A 13,439-nucleotide genomic window follows, 5' to 3' on the forward strand; every position below is an offset into this window, starting at 1 on the left:
GAGACTGACAACCATTTGTCTTTTTTGAATACCCAGTTCTTTACACTTCCCTGTGACGGTATTCTATGGGCTAGTGGAACAAGGTTAAAATTTAAAAATCAGTCCTTTGGCATTTAGTTGTTCATATAATCTTGTTTACATATTTCAGTCAAGATATACTGCATATTTTTTGACACAAACAACAAATCGGAAATAACAAGGGATCCAGTAAGCCTGAAATGTATATTTCCAAAAAAAGAAAAAAAAAACACTATAATGCTCATGTACCCTCCTCAGCCTTGCACCCAATGCTTCTGGGATGGGCTCCAGTTCACCATGACCCTGCTCTGAACAGGCAGTCATTGAAATTGGATTGATGCATGAATATCCGTTTTGAAAAAGTGTACAATATTTGAATAAAAGTCAGTTTTTTTTTTTTTTGTTTTGACGAGTGACTGCTTATACTTTTTTTGTTAATCTTTATTAAGGGTACCAGTAATTGCTGAGGCCACTGTAATTTTAGACACATACATTTGGTTTGTTATGCATTCAGACAATCTGGAATTGATCACATTAGTTTAGAAAGAAAGATATAAGGCTCTGCGCAAATAATGGCATTGTTCACATTGTTGTTTCACTTTCACAATGTTAACAGAACCCTCAGTATAGTTCACGTGACTCCATAATCATGTGTAGCCTATGACAAATATAACGTTGTAGGCTACATCTTAAATTTTTAGTCCACATACCACGTAGTTAAAGACGTGTCGTGATAATAAAACACATTAAATGTGTTATCGTAACAATCATAGCAACATCGGACCCATTCACGGTCATAGCTGCCAGGTGTGTCTTAATCTGACTTTACTACAAACGCGACAGTGAACACGTCTTATTGACACGACGTTAATACACTGAAACGTTAACAGAAATATGCACCATGCTAGTTTTAACTCTAGCTCTCTATCGTTCTTTGGAGTTTTCCAGAGAACTTCAATGTTTATGGAACACCTGCGTTACAATACAGAACTTATTTTTTTCTTTCCACCGAAACCATGGCTTGAATATGGCGCCCTCCAAATCTCGCGATAGTTTTAACGATATTTAAATTACCCACAAGGCCACGTTCTTCTTTCTACAGTCAGAACGGTGAGCGTTTGGGAAGCTGGCGGTTGAAAGCCATTCATTTGACTTCTCGAAACATTTTATGTTCTCTCTTGTGTTAACATGTAAAAGCATATCTTAAAAAAATACAAACTGATTTTTGAAAGGCAATATAATATTAATGTGGTGCTTCAGAGCGACGGTAAACTGTCTGAATGTTTATGACTCATTCATATTATATATATAATATATTATGCTATAGAATACACTATTGACAATTTGTATTCGGAGGAGAAACAGTAAATTTCTCTCTACTTGTAGTGCTGTAGTTTAGTAAAAAGGGCTGTTTCAGTTAATTATTATAACTGATAGTGTCCGTTTACATGCTCTCTCTCTTAGGCTTAATGCTTTTGCCTTCCAATTTAAATAGCATTACACTGCTTTGCATTCATTTCAGAAGTGTGGATCAGTGTACTATTGTCTAAAATATGCTTTTTATTTCTGAGTTCAAGCCACAGTTACAGCTAGTTCAAGGGATGACAACCATGACATTGTACTTGTCTGATACACCCTAATTGTATTCCTGTTTGTACAGCCAAGGAAAAGAAGGCTAAGGCAAAGAAAGTGGCTCCTGCCCCTTCCCTGGCAAGGAGCCAAGAAAGCGGTGAACCCCCTGGTTGAGAAGAAGCCCAAGAACTTTGGCAAGTGACTAGTCCTGCCTTCTAGCAGGCAGTGGCTGTGTTTTTCACGTGGATAACTTGTGCCATATGCTTCGCTTCATAGTGAATCCCAAAATGTGTCCTGTTGTTCACATTTTATGTTCTGAAAATGGACCTCATAATAGATGGATAATAACCTCTCTTGTTGAGTTTTTTTTTTTTTTTTTAAATTTGTTCAAGCCTCTGCTTAAAACCTCCAACTGATTTATAGCCACGATTCAATATTTCTTTTCAGTACAGCAAATCCTTTCTTCAGGGCAGGACATTCAGCCCAAGCGTGACCTGACACGATTTGTGAAATGGCCTCGCTACATCCGTCTACAGCGTCAGCGATCCATCCTGTATAAGCATCTAAAAGTGCCCCCCTCCATCAACCAGTTCAATCAGACTCTGGATCGACAGACTGGTACGATATGGCTCTTATGACCTTAAAATCATGCTTCTGTGAGGCACATGACGTTTCTCGGAAATGTTACATGACCAGTTTGCTCATGTTGCTCTGGAACACTGGTTTATAGTTACTAAAGCAATACAACAGACATTTTTATAGGTTTGCACTATTAGGATGAATACAACTATAGAAGTTTTGTGAAATGTGAAAGTATTCACATTTCAAAAATGTAATCAGTTTTGTCCTAATACATACGGGTTGTGCAGATGATGTGATAGAATATTTGCTATCTGAGCCCCAATGATGATACATACCACCAAGATCGCTGATGCACCCTGTGTAGTAGTTAACCCGGTCAAGGATGAAATGCGAAACTGACATCGGGCAGCGTTTCCTGCCAGCATATCGCAGTGAATTCTCGATTCTGTCAGACATGCACGGCCATCTCTGTTTCTCAGCCACACAGCTATTCAAGCTGGCGTGCAAATACAGGCCTAAGACAAAGCAGGACTAGAATCGGAGGTTGTTGACTTGTGCAGAGCAGAAAGCAGCTGACAAGGGAGATGTGCCCACCGAGAGGCCACCAGTCCTCAGGGCAGGTCTGGTGACACCTCTGGTATGCTATAAATTCAGATGCTCTTTGTCTATGTAAAATATAAAATGGCGCAAGTGACGGTTTAGAAGAAAGGGGCTGTATCTTCCAGTGTGACAACTGGAACAGTTAAATCGTTTTTAAGTGCGAGTCTTTTTGAAACGTGAACAGGTGTGAACACAGTGACAACCCTGGTTGAAGGCAAGAATGCACAGCTGGTAGCCATTGTCCATGATGTGGATCCTGGATCCTGCTGAGGTAGGTTCTTCAACAGGTGTGGCTTTGGCTGTTGCATATTGGCGATTCCATATATGTATGCACTTTGTCACTAGTACATTTACATACAGTGTGAAGCTTATTTGGATTGCATTGGTTTTCTGTCTTGCAGCTGGTGGTGTTCCTGCCTTCCCTTTGCCACAAAATGGGTGTCCCTTACGGCATTGTTAAAGGGAAGGCCAGACTTGGCTGTCTTGTTCACAGGAAAACCTGTGCGTCAGTTGACTTCACACAGATCGCTTTGTAAGTCTAACAGTGTTACACTCATGACACCATGTAGTTGTAGACTTGTAATAAGGGTTCCATAACAGGTCATCTTTTTAAGTGTTTCTTAGTCTGACTGAATCCTGAGGTACTCTTCAGACCTTCTGAAGTAAAGTGGAAATTTTATAAACACTTTGAAATAATGAATTACCTTTAGGGACTGCATGGACCAATTAAATTTTTCATTCACATTTAAGTGAGGACAAAGGTGCCCTGGCTAAGCTGGTAGAATCTATCGAGACAAACTACAATGAGATATGAAGTGAGTTTTTAAACTGGTCTTTGGCAGTGGCTTTACATATATTCTCTGTCTTATTTTGCTGATGTTTGACCACTGATTTGTCTTTCATAGTAATGCAGTCTAATTAAGGCTGTCCTCCTCCGCCCACCAGATTTGTCATCAGGGGGGTGGTGGAATCATGGGACCCAAGTCCACTGCTTATATTGCTAAGCTAGAGAAGGCAAAAGAACTGGCCACCAAATGTGGATGAAACACTGGTGTTTAGTTATCCCTGGTGTGTATGTAAAATTAAATTCACTTAAGTAATTGAGATTTGTTTGTAAAATCTTTAGTAAGACAATATTGTACTTCACATGCAAGTGTGCACTGAATTTTAATAAGCTGAGACTTGTAGTGACTACTCTATAGCTTTTCAGTGATTTTATTGCTCATTAACACTAGTACCCAGAGCTGTTTGTCACGCAGCTGATGTCCCACCACACTATTAGTTGGGACAAATGAAGTAATGTGGCTAATCATGCACTACAAGCAACCATGGGGGGGAGTAGAGTTTACGTAGTTTTGAGCTTCAGTGCAACATATGCTTTAGTCTATGCATCTGTTCAAGGTGCAGAACTAGAAAGCATCACAAAATCATTTATACAGCAGTGTTTCCATACAGTAACATTGTTCGTTAATAGGATTCCCCTGAGGAACCTTCACAGTGCAAGGCAACAGTCCTTGACCATAATACTGTTTGCCACCCCATGTAAAAAAAAAAAAAAAAAAAAAATTACAACCTGTATCTACAGCATATCTTGTCATACTGCATGAATACAAAGTTGGAGATGTAGTACTCAAACATTTAAAATTCCAGTATTTAGACATCCACTGCAAACAGTGCTTTAGATCCTGAGCTCACTTTTGACAGCTGTTGAGTAGCTTATGATGGAGTTTCAGTAGTTTTCTAAAACATAACTGTCTTACATCCAAAATAAAGTTAGAGACATCCCTTATTTAACAGAGGAAAAACTGACATCTTCATTTGCTTCCTGCTGTTATTGCACGTAAGCTATTTGTTCTTTTCATGATATTGGGCACAAACAGTAGTCCAGAAGCTCTCTCTATGCTCTCCACTGGTACAAGGAAGCGCTCTAGGGGAATCTTCTCATCCACGGGCATGTTGGGCATCACGTAGGACCGCAGCTCCACCTCACCTTTGGGGGTCTCCAGAATTACCACCTTGAAGAAATGAGTGGGGACAGCAACACTGTTCTTGCCAACCACTTGATACTTCACGTACGTCTTTCCATCCAGCTCTTGCCTAGGGCAAACAGTACAGACATTCTCACATATGAGAAAAGAGCTGACTTGGAATGCATTAACACTACCAGCTGAAGCACGAGTTTAAAATTTATCAACGTGACAACACAAAACCACAGTAACACTCCAGCAAAAACATTTTATGCATGTCAATGGAACAAACATGAGTATAACTTTTCCTTTCCACCACTTCCTCTCCTCTTATTAAGGTCTCATTAAAGTTCTTATTTGCAGCTAAGCATAGATTAACAAGCACTTAGTTGAAACACAGAAATGCAGTCCTGCCAGTGATTTAGCAGCTTTTAATATAATAAAAATAAGGACACATACTGCCTATAAAGGACCCTTTGAAGTTACAATGACTGCAGCAAATTCTTTATGTAGTCTTTTACCTGCTGGCAATACACAACATGACTATATAAAAAAACAAGAAATTACAGGTATACTTTAGACATAACTTTTTGTGGAAAATCAGATCGTGTGACTTACACAAGAAGGGAGGATTCTCACCTGGGCAGGTACAGTGGGCCGGTGCACACAAACACATTCCGGTACTGTCTAGTAAGCGAGCGACAGTACTTCTCCAAGTTGTTCCATGCATTTTGGTTTAAATGTGGATTCTAGGAGGGAAGTAATTGAAGATTGGAAGCAGTGAGTGAACATGACAACAGTTTGACATTTGGAAAGAATGACATCTTCCTCGTAAGGCAGTATTCGGAAAGGTAATGACAGTTCCATACATCAAAAAGAGCAGATGAAGTGATGGATAAGGAACTGGTATATTAGTGAATACAGCCCAAACTCGTGTAAATCACAATGGTATGGAAATATATATTTAAAAAAAAAAAAAAAAAAAAAAACTTAATGTAAAAACTCAGTCCCTCAATTTAGACACTGAGTATGAAGACTGCCTGCCTGGCCCGTGTATGTTCATCAGGCAGTCCTACCTGCGGTGAAATATTGCTCAGATAGAACGTGTCATCCATGGCTTTTTGGCTCCATTTGTGGTTCGCGGCGGCGGCGAGGTGTCCCCTGTCGAACCCGCTCTGTTTGTAGTCCTCGTTAGTCGCCCTATGGTATTCGTGCACGGAGTCATCCTCTTTGAACTCGCAGTACTTTCGGTTTGAAGGGCCGTTGATGCCGTCCGCGCTGAGCTGCTCGATCACCCACTGGGCGGTCCTGTTCCTGGGATCATAGCACACGACGTAGGACTCCCGCGTCTTAATATTGGACAGGGATGGGAATCCGTACTTCATCACCGCCGTGGCCCTGGATGTCCCCACTTGTCCTGACTGATACTGGACCAAGTCAGTGGCCGCTTCTACGCTGGGGACGGGAATGACAGGGACGCGACCGAGAAGTCCGCTTATTATCGAGTGGTGCTTTTCGTTGCAGTTATACGTATACACTGCGGCCATGATGGAGGCTCCCACGCCGGTTCCGACAGCCAAGGACACGCTGGACACAAACCATTTCGAACAGAAGATACGATTCATTTTATGCTATAAATGTAAAAGTACTAAAAATTTAGAACAAACATAAATGCTAAGCTGATTTAGAAAGCTGAACTTCAGAAGTTGAAGTTTGACTGGGAAACTTAACCCGGATAAACCGCCTAAAACACTTGATCCTGGTAGAGCGCATGCGCATACTGCCAGCCAACCAATGCTGCACGTCTACTAGTGACGTAATCGGCTGTGGGTGTGGCGAACAGATGCAGATACTATTTGAATACTATCTTTAACCCCTCCATAAAAAGATGTAATGAAAAGTGTTCGCCTGTATAAATGTGGATTTTCTTCTTAATTGAACTACTTTAGAGAAATAGCTTACATGTTTGTGCAAAACACACACGATCCGTAATTGTAATAATTAAGTGTGTGAGCATTGTGGGAGGGTCAGATAGCAGACCATCCAGAGCTTGCCTGTCAGTGAATGTTGGCACATGAACTCGGTACTGGGCTTGTGTGGCATCACCTTGAGTTCTTAAGGACAGGTCCCTCTGGCCTGGGTTGGTGCAACACCGTGCTGCAAGGACTCATCATCACTTAGCAGGTTGTCTCTTTTTGTTCACACAGTCAAAGTCTGCCAGGTGAGCCTGCATTTAACAATGATACTGCCTAAGTGAGTAAAAGGTGTTGAGGGTAAACTTGACATTCTCTGAGCTCGTATGGCCTCAGGATATGAATATCAAGGCATGCAAAGTCAGGTCTTCTTATGTATCTATAAAGAACTGAAAGGCATTTACTTGTCAGTCTTATATTGACCATGAATCCCCTCAGACTACAGAGTTCCTCACCAGCTTCTCCTGCATACTCTCCAACTGAGCAACTCTTGTAGCATCAAAACCAGGGCAGTGTGGTCTGATTGGAGCCAGACTCCATCAGTGTGTGCAGTGCTCTGCAATCCAGGCCTAAAATGTAGCTCAGCTCACATTCTTCAATTACCCTTCAGCAGTTCTATCAGCCATTTCATGGAGGAGCACCTACTCTGTGAGTCTTGTTTCTCTCTGGTTGTACACAGAAATGAATAATGCCCTTTTGATCATCTTATTTTCCAATGGCATATTAATTTTAGGTGGGGACATTCAGGACGATTATGTCCAAAGACACATTGTTTAGAATTAATCAGATGACTAAGAAGCTACATTAAATTTTTTCAGTTGTTCACCTGCAAGAAGAAATGTGTTTATGTGGTACAGCTATTGTTTGTCAACAATAAAACTCCAGCTGTTGGGGATCTGTATTTGGATTTTTAACATCTATATATATATATAGAAATATGAAACGATCGGAAAAATACATTGTCTGATAAACGCTACGTTCAACTAAACTCAGCTAAATACAAAGTCAGTACTGTACTCACAGCTAAATATAAAGTCAGTGCTCACTAAAAGAAGGGGCTGATTGACTCCTCGGTCGCAACAACAGCCTGTTGACGGTCACGTGTCCAGCTGCCTGGCAACAGGGATACAACGCGAGAGGAAAAAAAATTTAAAAAAAAAATAAAAACGCGTTAGTTTCACATGTGTAACTATCGTATAGAAGAATTTAAGAGAAGTTAAAAGAGCGTGCTAATATCTATAATATATTTTTAATATAATAAATAAAATCCTATATTTTTCTCAGCGCTTCCGAATAGTTATGGGCGTTTTTTGCTCAGGTAAACCGATCATATGGTAATCTGATGGGCAAGAACAGTAGACTAATAGTTAATGAGATTAATTTCAAGTGTTCTTAATTCAGCTCTGTCAGCTTGCGGTGGGAACTCGCCTTTACTAGTCGTTTTGACAGCAAGAGTAATTTTTTGTAGGTAGAAACTGGTCATTTTCAACTTGCCTCAGAATTTACGCTTAACGCGAGGCTCTTAACTTAACTTCGACACGGGATGAGTTACCGGGTAAAAAGAAAGGGACTTTTGTACTAACGACACGCAACTAAGTTGGTTAAAAAAAAAAATGACGAGTGCCCGCATTTCCATGGAGTTGCCCCCCTGCATAGACAGCTCCAGGGCCCCGCTGGCCTTCGGAACCCGGGCTCTCCCGCAACTCACGGAGCAGCTGGACGACCCGGAGCCTGTCACGCGCCGGCGCGTGCTCGCCGCCCTCTGCGACCTCGTGCACGACCCGGAGAAGGCGTTCGAAGCCATCAGCTCAGGTGAGGCATCGTCACCACGAGCAACGTTGCACGACGAGGAGGAGAAGAAGCGTTGCGAATTCCAGCGTTTGCGAAGGAGTCAGTGCGCGTTTATGGAGAATTACACACACACTTCATCTGTTACCCCCAGCATTCAAACAGCCTGTGTATAACTCCACTGTGTTCTGCAGCTAAGGATTTATTCATTATTGCCTTAATGATACCCCATAAGTTTTTATTCCACCTTTTCACACTCTAACTAGTCTAATCCCTGTCTTGCAAATAACAAATCTGCAAAGGAGATGTTCAGTTTTATGGTAACATTTACATTTATTCACTTAGCAGGCACTTTTCTCCAAAGCAACTTCCAATGAACTCTATGTAGTGTTACTAGCCCACGCACCTCATTCACCAAGGTGACTTACACTGCTAGATACACTACTTACAATGGGTCACTCATCCATACATCAGTGAAACTCTCTCTCTGTCACTCACACACTATGGGGGAACCTGAACAGCATGTCTTTGGATTGTGGGAGGAAACCAGAGCACCCAGAGGAAGCCCACACAGACACAACATGCAAACTCCGTGCAGACTGAGCAGGGATCGAACACACATTCTCTTGAACCACTCAGGCACTGTGAGACAGCAGAGCTACTTGCTGTGCCACCATGCCGCCCAAACAAAAACAAAGACCATCCATCCATCCAGTTGTAATAAAGTGCTTTTCCTGAGCAGGGTTATGGTGAACTGGAGCCTATCCAGAGGCACTGGGCCCAAGTTGGACACCCTGGACAAGATGCCTGTCCATCACAGGGGAGCCACACAGAAACAGTAACTCACCCATTCACACACTAAGGGCAATTTAGAGTCACCATTCTACCTGACCTGCATGTCTTTAGAATGGGGGAGGAAACCAGAGCACTGGCAGGAAACCCACGTAGGCACAGGGTGAACATGCAAACTCCACACAGACTGAGCAGGGATTAAACCTACGTTTTTTCACACAATCTTGGAGCGGTGAGGCAGCAGCCCTACTTCGCCATCATACTGCCCATGAAAAGAATGTAGTTTATTGCCCTTCAGTGGCGGCTCAGGTCTATTCGAAACCGCACTGCTAGTACAGGAACAACTTTTACCCCAGTGCTGTAAGAGTATACAACAATCACCAATGTGCCACCTTTACTAACTAGAGTTGGACTGCTCTTTCCAAGCACATTGGTAAATTACACTGTCACTTCAGGCATTCGCATTCTCGCTCTCACGTTCTCTGGCTGTCTACTAGTATTATTGTTATTACTGTTACTGTTATTTATTGTCATTGCTATTAGCATTACTCACTGTCATTGTCATTATTTTGTTTGTACAGTATTTGTATTGTCTCTGTCCTGTCCGTAGTCCGTGGAGAAGCATTCAAGAAGAATTTCATGATACTTGTACATGGTACTTGTACCTATGACAATAAACTTGAAACTTGGACTGGCTTCCTGTCCATGGTGTGTCCTGGCTCACACCCTATTACTCCGATATAGACTCTAAATCACCACAAGCCTGCTTTGGACAAATGGTTATTGATGATGTATGGATGGCTATTTTAAGTTCAATAGAAGGTTTCATGGTCAGATTTTCTTTAGAACTTTTGAAAAATGTTCCTTACCGTTACCTCATTCCATGTGATCTCATTCCAGGTTGTCTAGAAAAGCTGAAGGCCTTGCTGCAGGATGCAGACAACACAGTAAGGGTGAAAACCACCGAGGTTCTTTACCTACTGGCTGCTTATAATCTAGGCAGGTGAGGGACTTACCTTTTATTGTCTCTGTATTTTTTTTTCTTTGTGTGTTCAAGTGGTCCCACGTGCAAGAACTCAAATCAAAAGCCCAAAAGTTCTTGATTCTGGCAGCAACGTGGTGGAAAGAGCTCCCTGTTTCGGTCAGAATGCTGAATCCTTCTCAGTATTCAAGAATGGTCTCAAAACACATCTTTTCCAGATCATCTTCTTGTTTACATTTACATTATATTTGTTCACTTAGCAGACGCTTTTCTCCAAAGCGATGTACATCCCATAGAAGATACGATGTCTGCATTACATTAGCAGAAAGAGAGACTTAGATGCAGACGCGTGATTCTTAAGTGGTTAGTTTGTTTCTTACCACCATATGAATCCATCTTCATCACACGAGTAGCAGCATAAAACTTTAAAGAGGTCAAAAATCAGATCTGCTGCCAGAATCAAGAACCTCTGGGCTTTTGGACCTCTTTAAAGTTTTTTTTTTTTTTTTTAATAAGCTTTATGGAACTTTTTTGCGCCGTAAATATTTCTGTTTAAAAAAAAATAAAGTTCTCCCCATCAATTCCGTATGGAGCTATTTGTATTATATATGTAAAAAAAAAGTGTATTGGACCAATAGACTGTACTCCGTGAATCACTTGTCTCTCCCTCTGTTGGTGATTTACTCTGAGTTGTACTTTGCTTTGGATGAAAGCATGTGTCAAATAAATACATGTAAATGTATTGCTGTTTTTTTTTTTTTTTTTTTTTTTTTTTTTTTTTGAGTGATGCTTTCATCCAAAACTCTTTCATCCAGAGCAGATAGAAATGTCTCATTTTGCTGCTAGAGAATATTGCACCGAAGTAGTTCAGGTTATATACCTGGTCCAAGGGAGTAGCTATGGGGCCCCTCTTGTGACCAGTGCTGTTTCTGGTCCTGCTTTGGAGAAAGGAGGGAGGAAGCTGTTGATCTATGTTGGGCTCTGCATCCTCAGGGGGGCCGTCCTGAAGCATGACGTGGTGGCGCTGCTGTCCGACATGCTCGATGAGCCAGTGGATGCCTGTCGAAAGAACGTTCACCGAGTTCTGGAGCTGCTGGCACAGTTTCCTGCAGGTAGGATGATCTTCTGAATGTTATTATGCTTATATGAAAATGTTATTGTTTTGAGAAATGTTGTTGTTATAATTGTAATCATTTGTGGACCTTCTGCAACTGTCCTATTGATTGGAAAAAGTTTGGTTTTGTTATTTTTATATTTATTTTGTAGATCTTGAAGCAGAATGTCTATTCCTCTGTTCTCTATTTTTAACACTTGAAGCTAAAACACATAAGGGTTTATGTTACTTTGTGTGACTACCACTGTCTCTTCTTGTTTTGAGGGCCAGGGTTAATGTAATTATGACTTCTTGGATGAATACCAGTTTATCTCAGATACTTTTACTGTTTAAATGGTAAAATACCGTTTAAATGGGACATACTCCCATAATCTTGAACTTGCACAAAACAATAGGACTATTGTTCATACCATAATAAATGTAGCGTAAAGTTGTCATAAAAATGAAAAACAGTGAAGAAAAACAAAAAAAATCACTACAAGTTTCATATGGTTACGGTTAACGCGAAGCTCCATTGATATAAAGACTTGTTTACCCTTTTTTACTCTTAAACTTTCTTCCCCTGAGATACATGAGACACTGTCTGGGCGTATTATGAGTCACAGAGGAAAATTTGTTTCATGTAGGTTTGCTGCAGAGCTTGTTTGTGGTGCAGTGCTGCTTGAAGCATTCATCGTGCATAGAAATTTTTTTTTTGGAATATTTTTTCCCTCAGAAAGCTTTGATTGTTCAGCAGTATGTATTTCTCTCCTCACCATTACCGATACAGGTAGTCCTCGAGTCACAACGTATGTGATTTACGATGGCCATCCCATTATTACATTGTTTTTGAGTTAAATATGCTTAAGAAGTGACTCCGCTAAACTTAGAAAAAAGCGTGTGACCATCTCATGGCTTTCTTTAAAACGTATCTACCGCGGAGGCTGCCAGTCACTGTAGTTGGGTAATGTCAGCTTCTGGGGGGACACCTTGGGACCCTTGTCCAAGCTACACCGAAGCAATATATGATAACTTTTTTACTGAAATGTTATTTTCACCTGGTGTGAACTTCATCCTGTTATGGCAGTTTCATAGAAAATGGGACTGATGCAAGTAAAGGCAATATTCATCTTCACATCTCTTTGTAGCGTGACATGGTGCAGTCTGCCCCGCACAAAGTTATGGTTACCTTTGATTGAATCCTAAGAGACATCGTGGAGTACACTATTTAAACTTCCTAGCTGATCCTTTTTGTGAATGCTGGAAATGTCATTTTTATGAGGTCCCTATTTATGAAATGTATAGTGAGTTATGTGTCCTTGTTGATATTTTCGACAGGCAGTCAGAATTGTCTTTCTGAGCTCATCCTAGAACTATAAAAATGTCACATGTTTTCAAATGTGTTGCTGCGGTGGTTCAGCAGTATGTATTTTTCTCCTCACCATTACCAGTATACGGGTAGTCCTCGAGTTGCGACGTGTGATTTGACAGCCATCCCATTATTACATTGTTGTTGAGTTCCAACGTTTGGTTGTAACGTCTAATGACAACAGCTCCATCTGCTGTGTGATACAATTGTTTGGCTGCGCTGCCTTAAGGGGCCCATATTTATTACTGTTTGGGCCTCACTCAGTTTTTGGGTATCTAGCAGCCATTGAATGAACTTTTCTGTGCTTCCCTTCAAGTTATTTTTTATTTAAAATAGCTAGCAGGCGTAAAAGCGAGTGATCCGGTGGCGATAAAAAAAATAAGAAAGGATTTAGAAATGAAAGAGAAAATAATACTGCAGCATGAAAATATAATACTGTACTATATTATTCTATAAAAGTATTATTTCAACATGGATAATGTTTGAAATTTGTGAAAAATTACAAAGTCCTTTAGTGTAACGTAGTATTAATACATGCATCCATCCATCGATCCATCCAATTTCAATAACCACTTATCCGGAGCAGGGTTGCGGTGAACCGGTGCCTATCTCAGAAGCATTGGGCGCAAAGCTGAGAGGGGTACACCCTGGTATTGCTGAACTCTGCAGAAACTCGACTTTATCAGTAGTATTTATACATGGT

At 40.9% G+C, this 13,439-nt stretch overlaps 3 protein-coding genes and 1 non-coding gene across 7 annotated transcripts in view; 3 read left to right on the forward strand and 1 right to left on the reverse strand.

Moving 5' to 3' along the window:
• Nucleotides 1-1,139: 1,139 nt before the first annotated feature.
• LOC108938389 (60S ribosomal protein L7a-like) lies at nucleotides 1,140-3,826 on the forward strand. Of its 3 annotated transcripts, XM_018758932.1 has the most exons (6): nucleotides 1,140-1,285; nucleotides 1,679-1,784; nucleotides 2,038-2,208; nucleotides 2,957-3,029; nucleotides 3,167-3,304; nucleotides 3,523-3,814. In XM_018758932.1, exons 1-6 carry the CDS (start codon nucleotides 1,265-1,267, stop codon nucleotides 3,584-3,586), a joined length of 573 nt encoding a protein of 190 aa, XP_018614448.1. In that variant the 5' UTR covers nucleotides 1,140-1,264; the 3' UTR covers nucleotides 3,587-3,814. The 3 variants fall into 3 exon arrangements, 1 of the variants encoding a protein (XP_018614448.1); XR_001966416.2 differs by lacking the exons at nucleotides 1,140-1,285; nucleotides 1,679-1,784 and having other exon boundaries at nucleotides 2,957-3,043; nucleotides 3,174-3,304; nucleotides 3,523-3,587; nucleotides 3,718-3,826; XR_001966415.1 differs by lacking the exons at nucleotides 1,140-1,285; nucleotides 1,679-1,784 and having other exon boundaries at nucleotides 2,957-3,043; nucleotides 3,174-3,304; nucleotides 3,523-3,821.
• LOC114912491 (small nucleolar RNA SNORD24) lies at nucleotides 2,455-2,526 on the forward strand. The gene has a single exon (XR_003798301.1). It is a non-coding gene; the product is annotated as a small nucleolar RNA SNORD24 (small nucleolar RNA).
• A 42-nt stretch (nucleotides 3,827-3,868) lies between the features above and the next one.
• On the reverse strand, nucleotides 3,869-6,635 carry endog (endonuclease G). The gene is made up of 3 exons (XM_018758931.2): nucleotides 5,816-6,635; nucleotides 5,379-5,488; nucleotides 3,869-4,869 (listed from the first exon to the last, which is right to left on the reverse strand). The coding sequence occupies exons 1-3, from the start codon at nucleotides 6,362-6,364 to the stop codon at nucleotides 4,587-4,589; spliced, it is 942 nt and encodes a 313-aa protein (XP_018614447.2). The 5' UTR covers nucleotides 6,365-6,635; the 3' UTR covers nucleotides 3,869-4,586.
• Nucleotides 6,636-7,667: 1,032 nt separating this feature from the next.
• Nucleotides 7,668-13,439, forward strand: part of rsph14 (radial spoke head 14 homolog) — a 58,507-nt gene continuing 52,735 nt past the window's right edge. For both annotated transcript variants that reach the window (XM_018759301.2, XM_018759302.2), the window contains exons 1-3: nucleotides 7,668-8,524; nucleotides 10,193-10,295; nucleotides 11,268-11,386. In XM_018759301.2, coding sequence (XP_018614817.1) covers nucleotides 8,326-8,524; nucleotides 10,193-10,295; nucleotides 11,268-11,386 — 421 coding nt within the window. In that variant the 5' untranslated portion in view covers nucleotides 7,668-8,325. The remainder of the gene's footprint in view (nucleotides 8,525-10,192; nucleotides 10,296-11,267; nucleotides 11,387-13,439) is intronic.

The sequence above is a fragment of the Scleropages formosus genome, chromosome 17, assembly GCF_900964775.1.
Source record: "Scleropages formosus chromosome 17, fSclFor1.1, whole genome shotgun sequence".
NCBI classification, from domain to species: domain Eukaryota; kingdom Metazoa; phylum Chordata; class Actinopteri; order Osteoglossiformes; family Osteoglossidae; genus Scleropages; species Scleropages formosus.

Coding starts and splice junctions, on each gene's coding strand:
- LOC108938389 (XM_018758932.1), top strand. CDS start 1,265: ATGTGGTGCTTCAGAGCGACG. Junction 1,286..1,678: donor TGTGGTGCTTCAGAGCGACG/GTAAACTGTCTG, acceptor CTGTTTGTACAG/CCAAGGAAAAGAAGGCTAAG. Junction 2,209..2,956: donor GACTCTGGATCGACAGACTG/GTACGATATGGC, acceptor AAACGTGAACAG/GTGTGAACACAGTGACAACC.
- endog (XM_018758931.2), bottom strand. CDS start 6,364: ATGAATCGTATCTTCTGTTCGAAATGGTTTGTGTCCAGCGTGTCCTTG. Junction 5,489..5,815: donor TGAGCAATATTTCACCGCAG/GTAGGACTGCCT, acceptor CTTCCCTCCTAG/AATCCACATTTAAACCAAAA. Junction 4,870..5,378: donor GGCCCACTGTACCTGCCCAG/GTGAGAATCCTC, acceptor TGTTTGCCCTAG/GCAAGAGCTGGATGGAAAGA.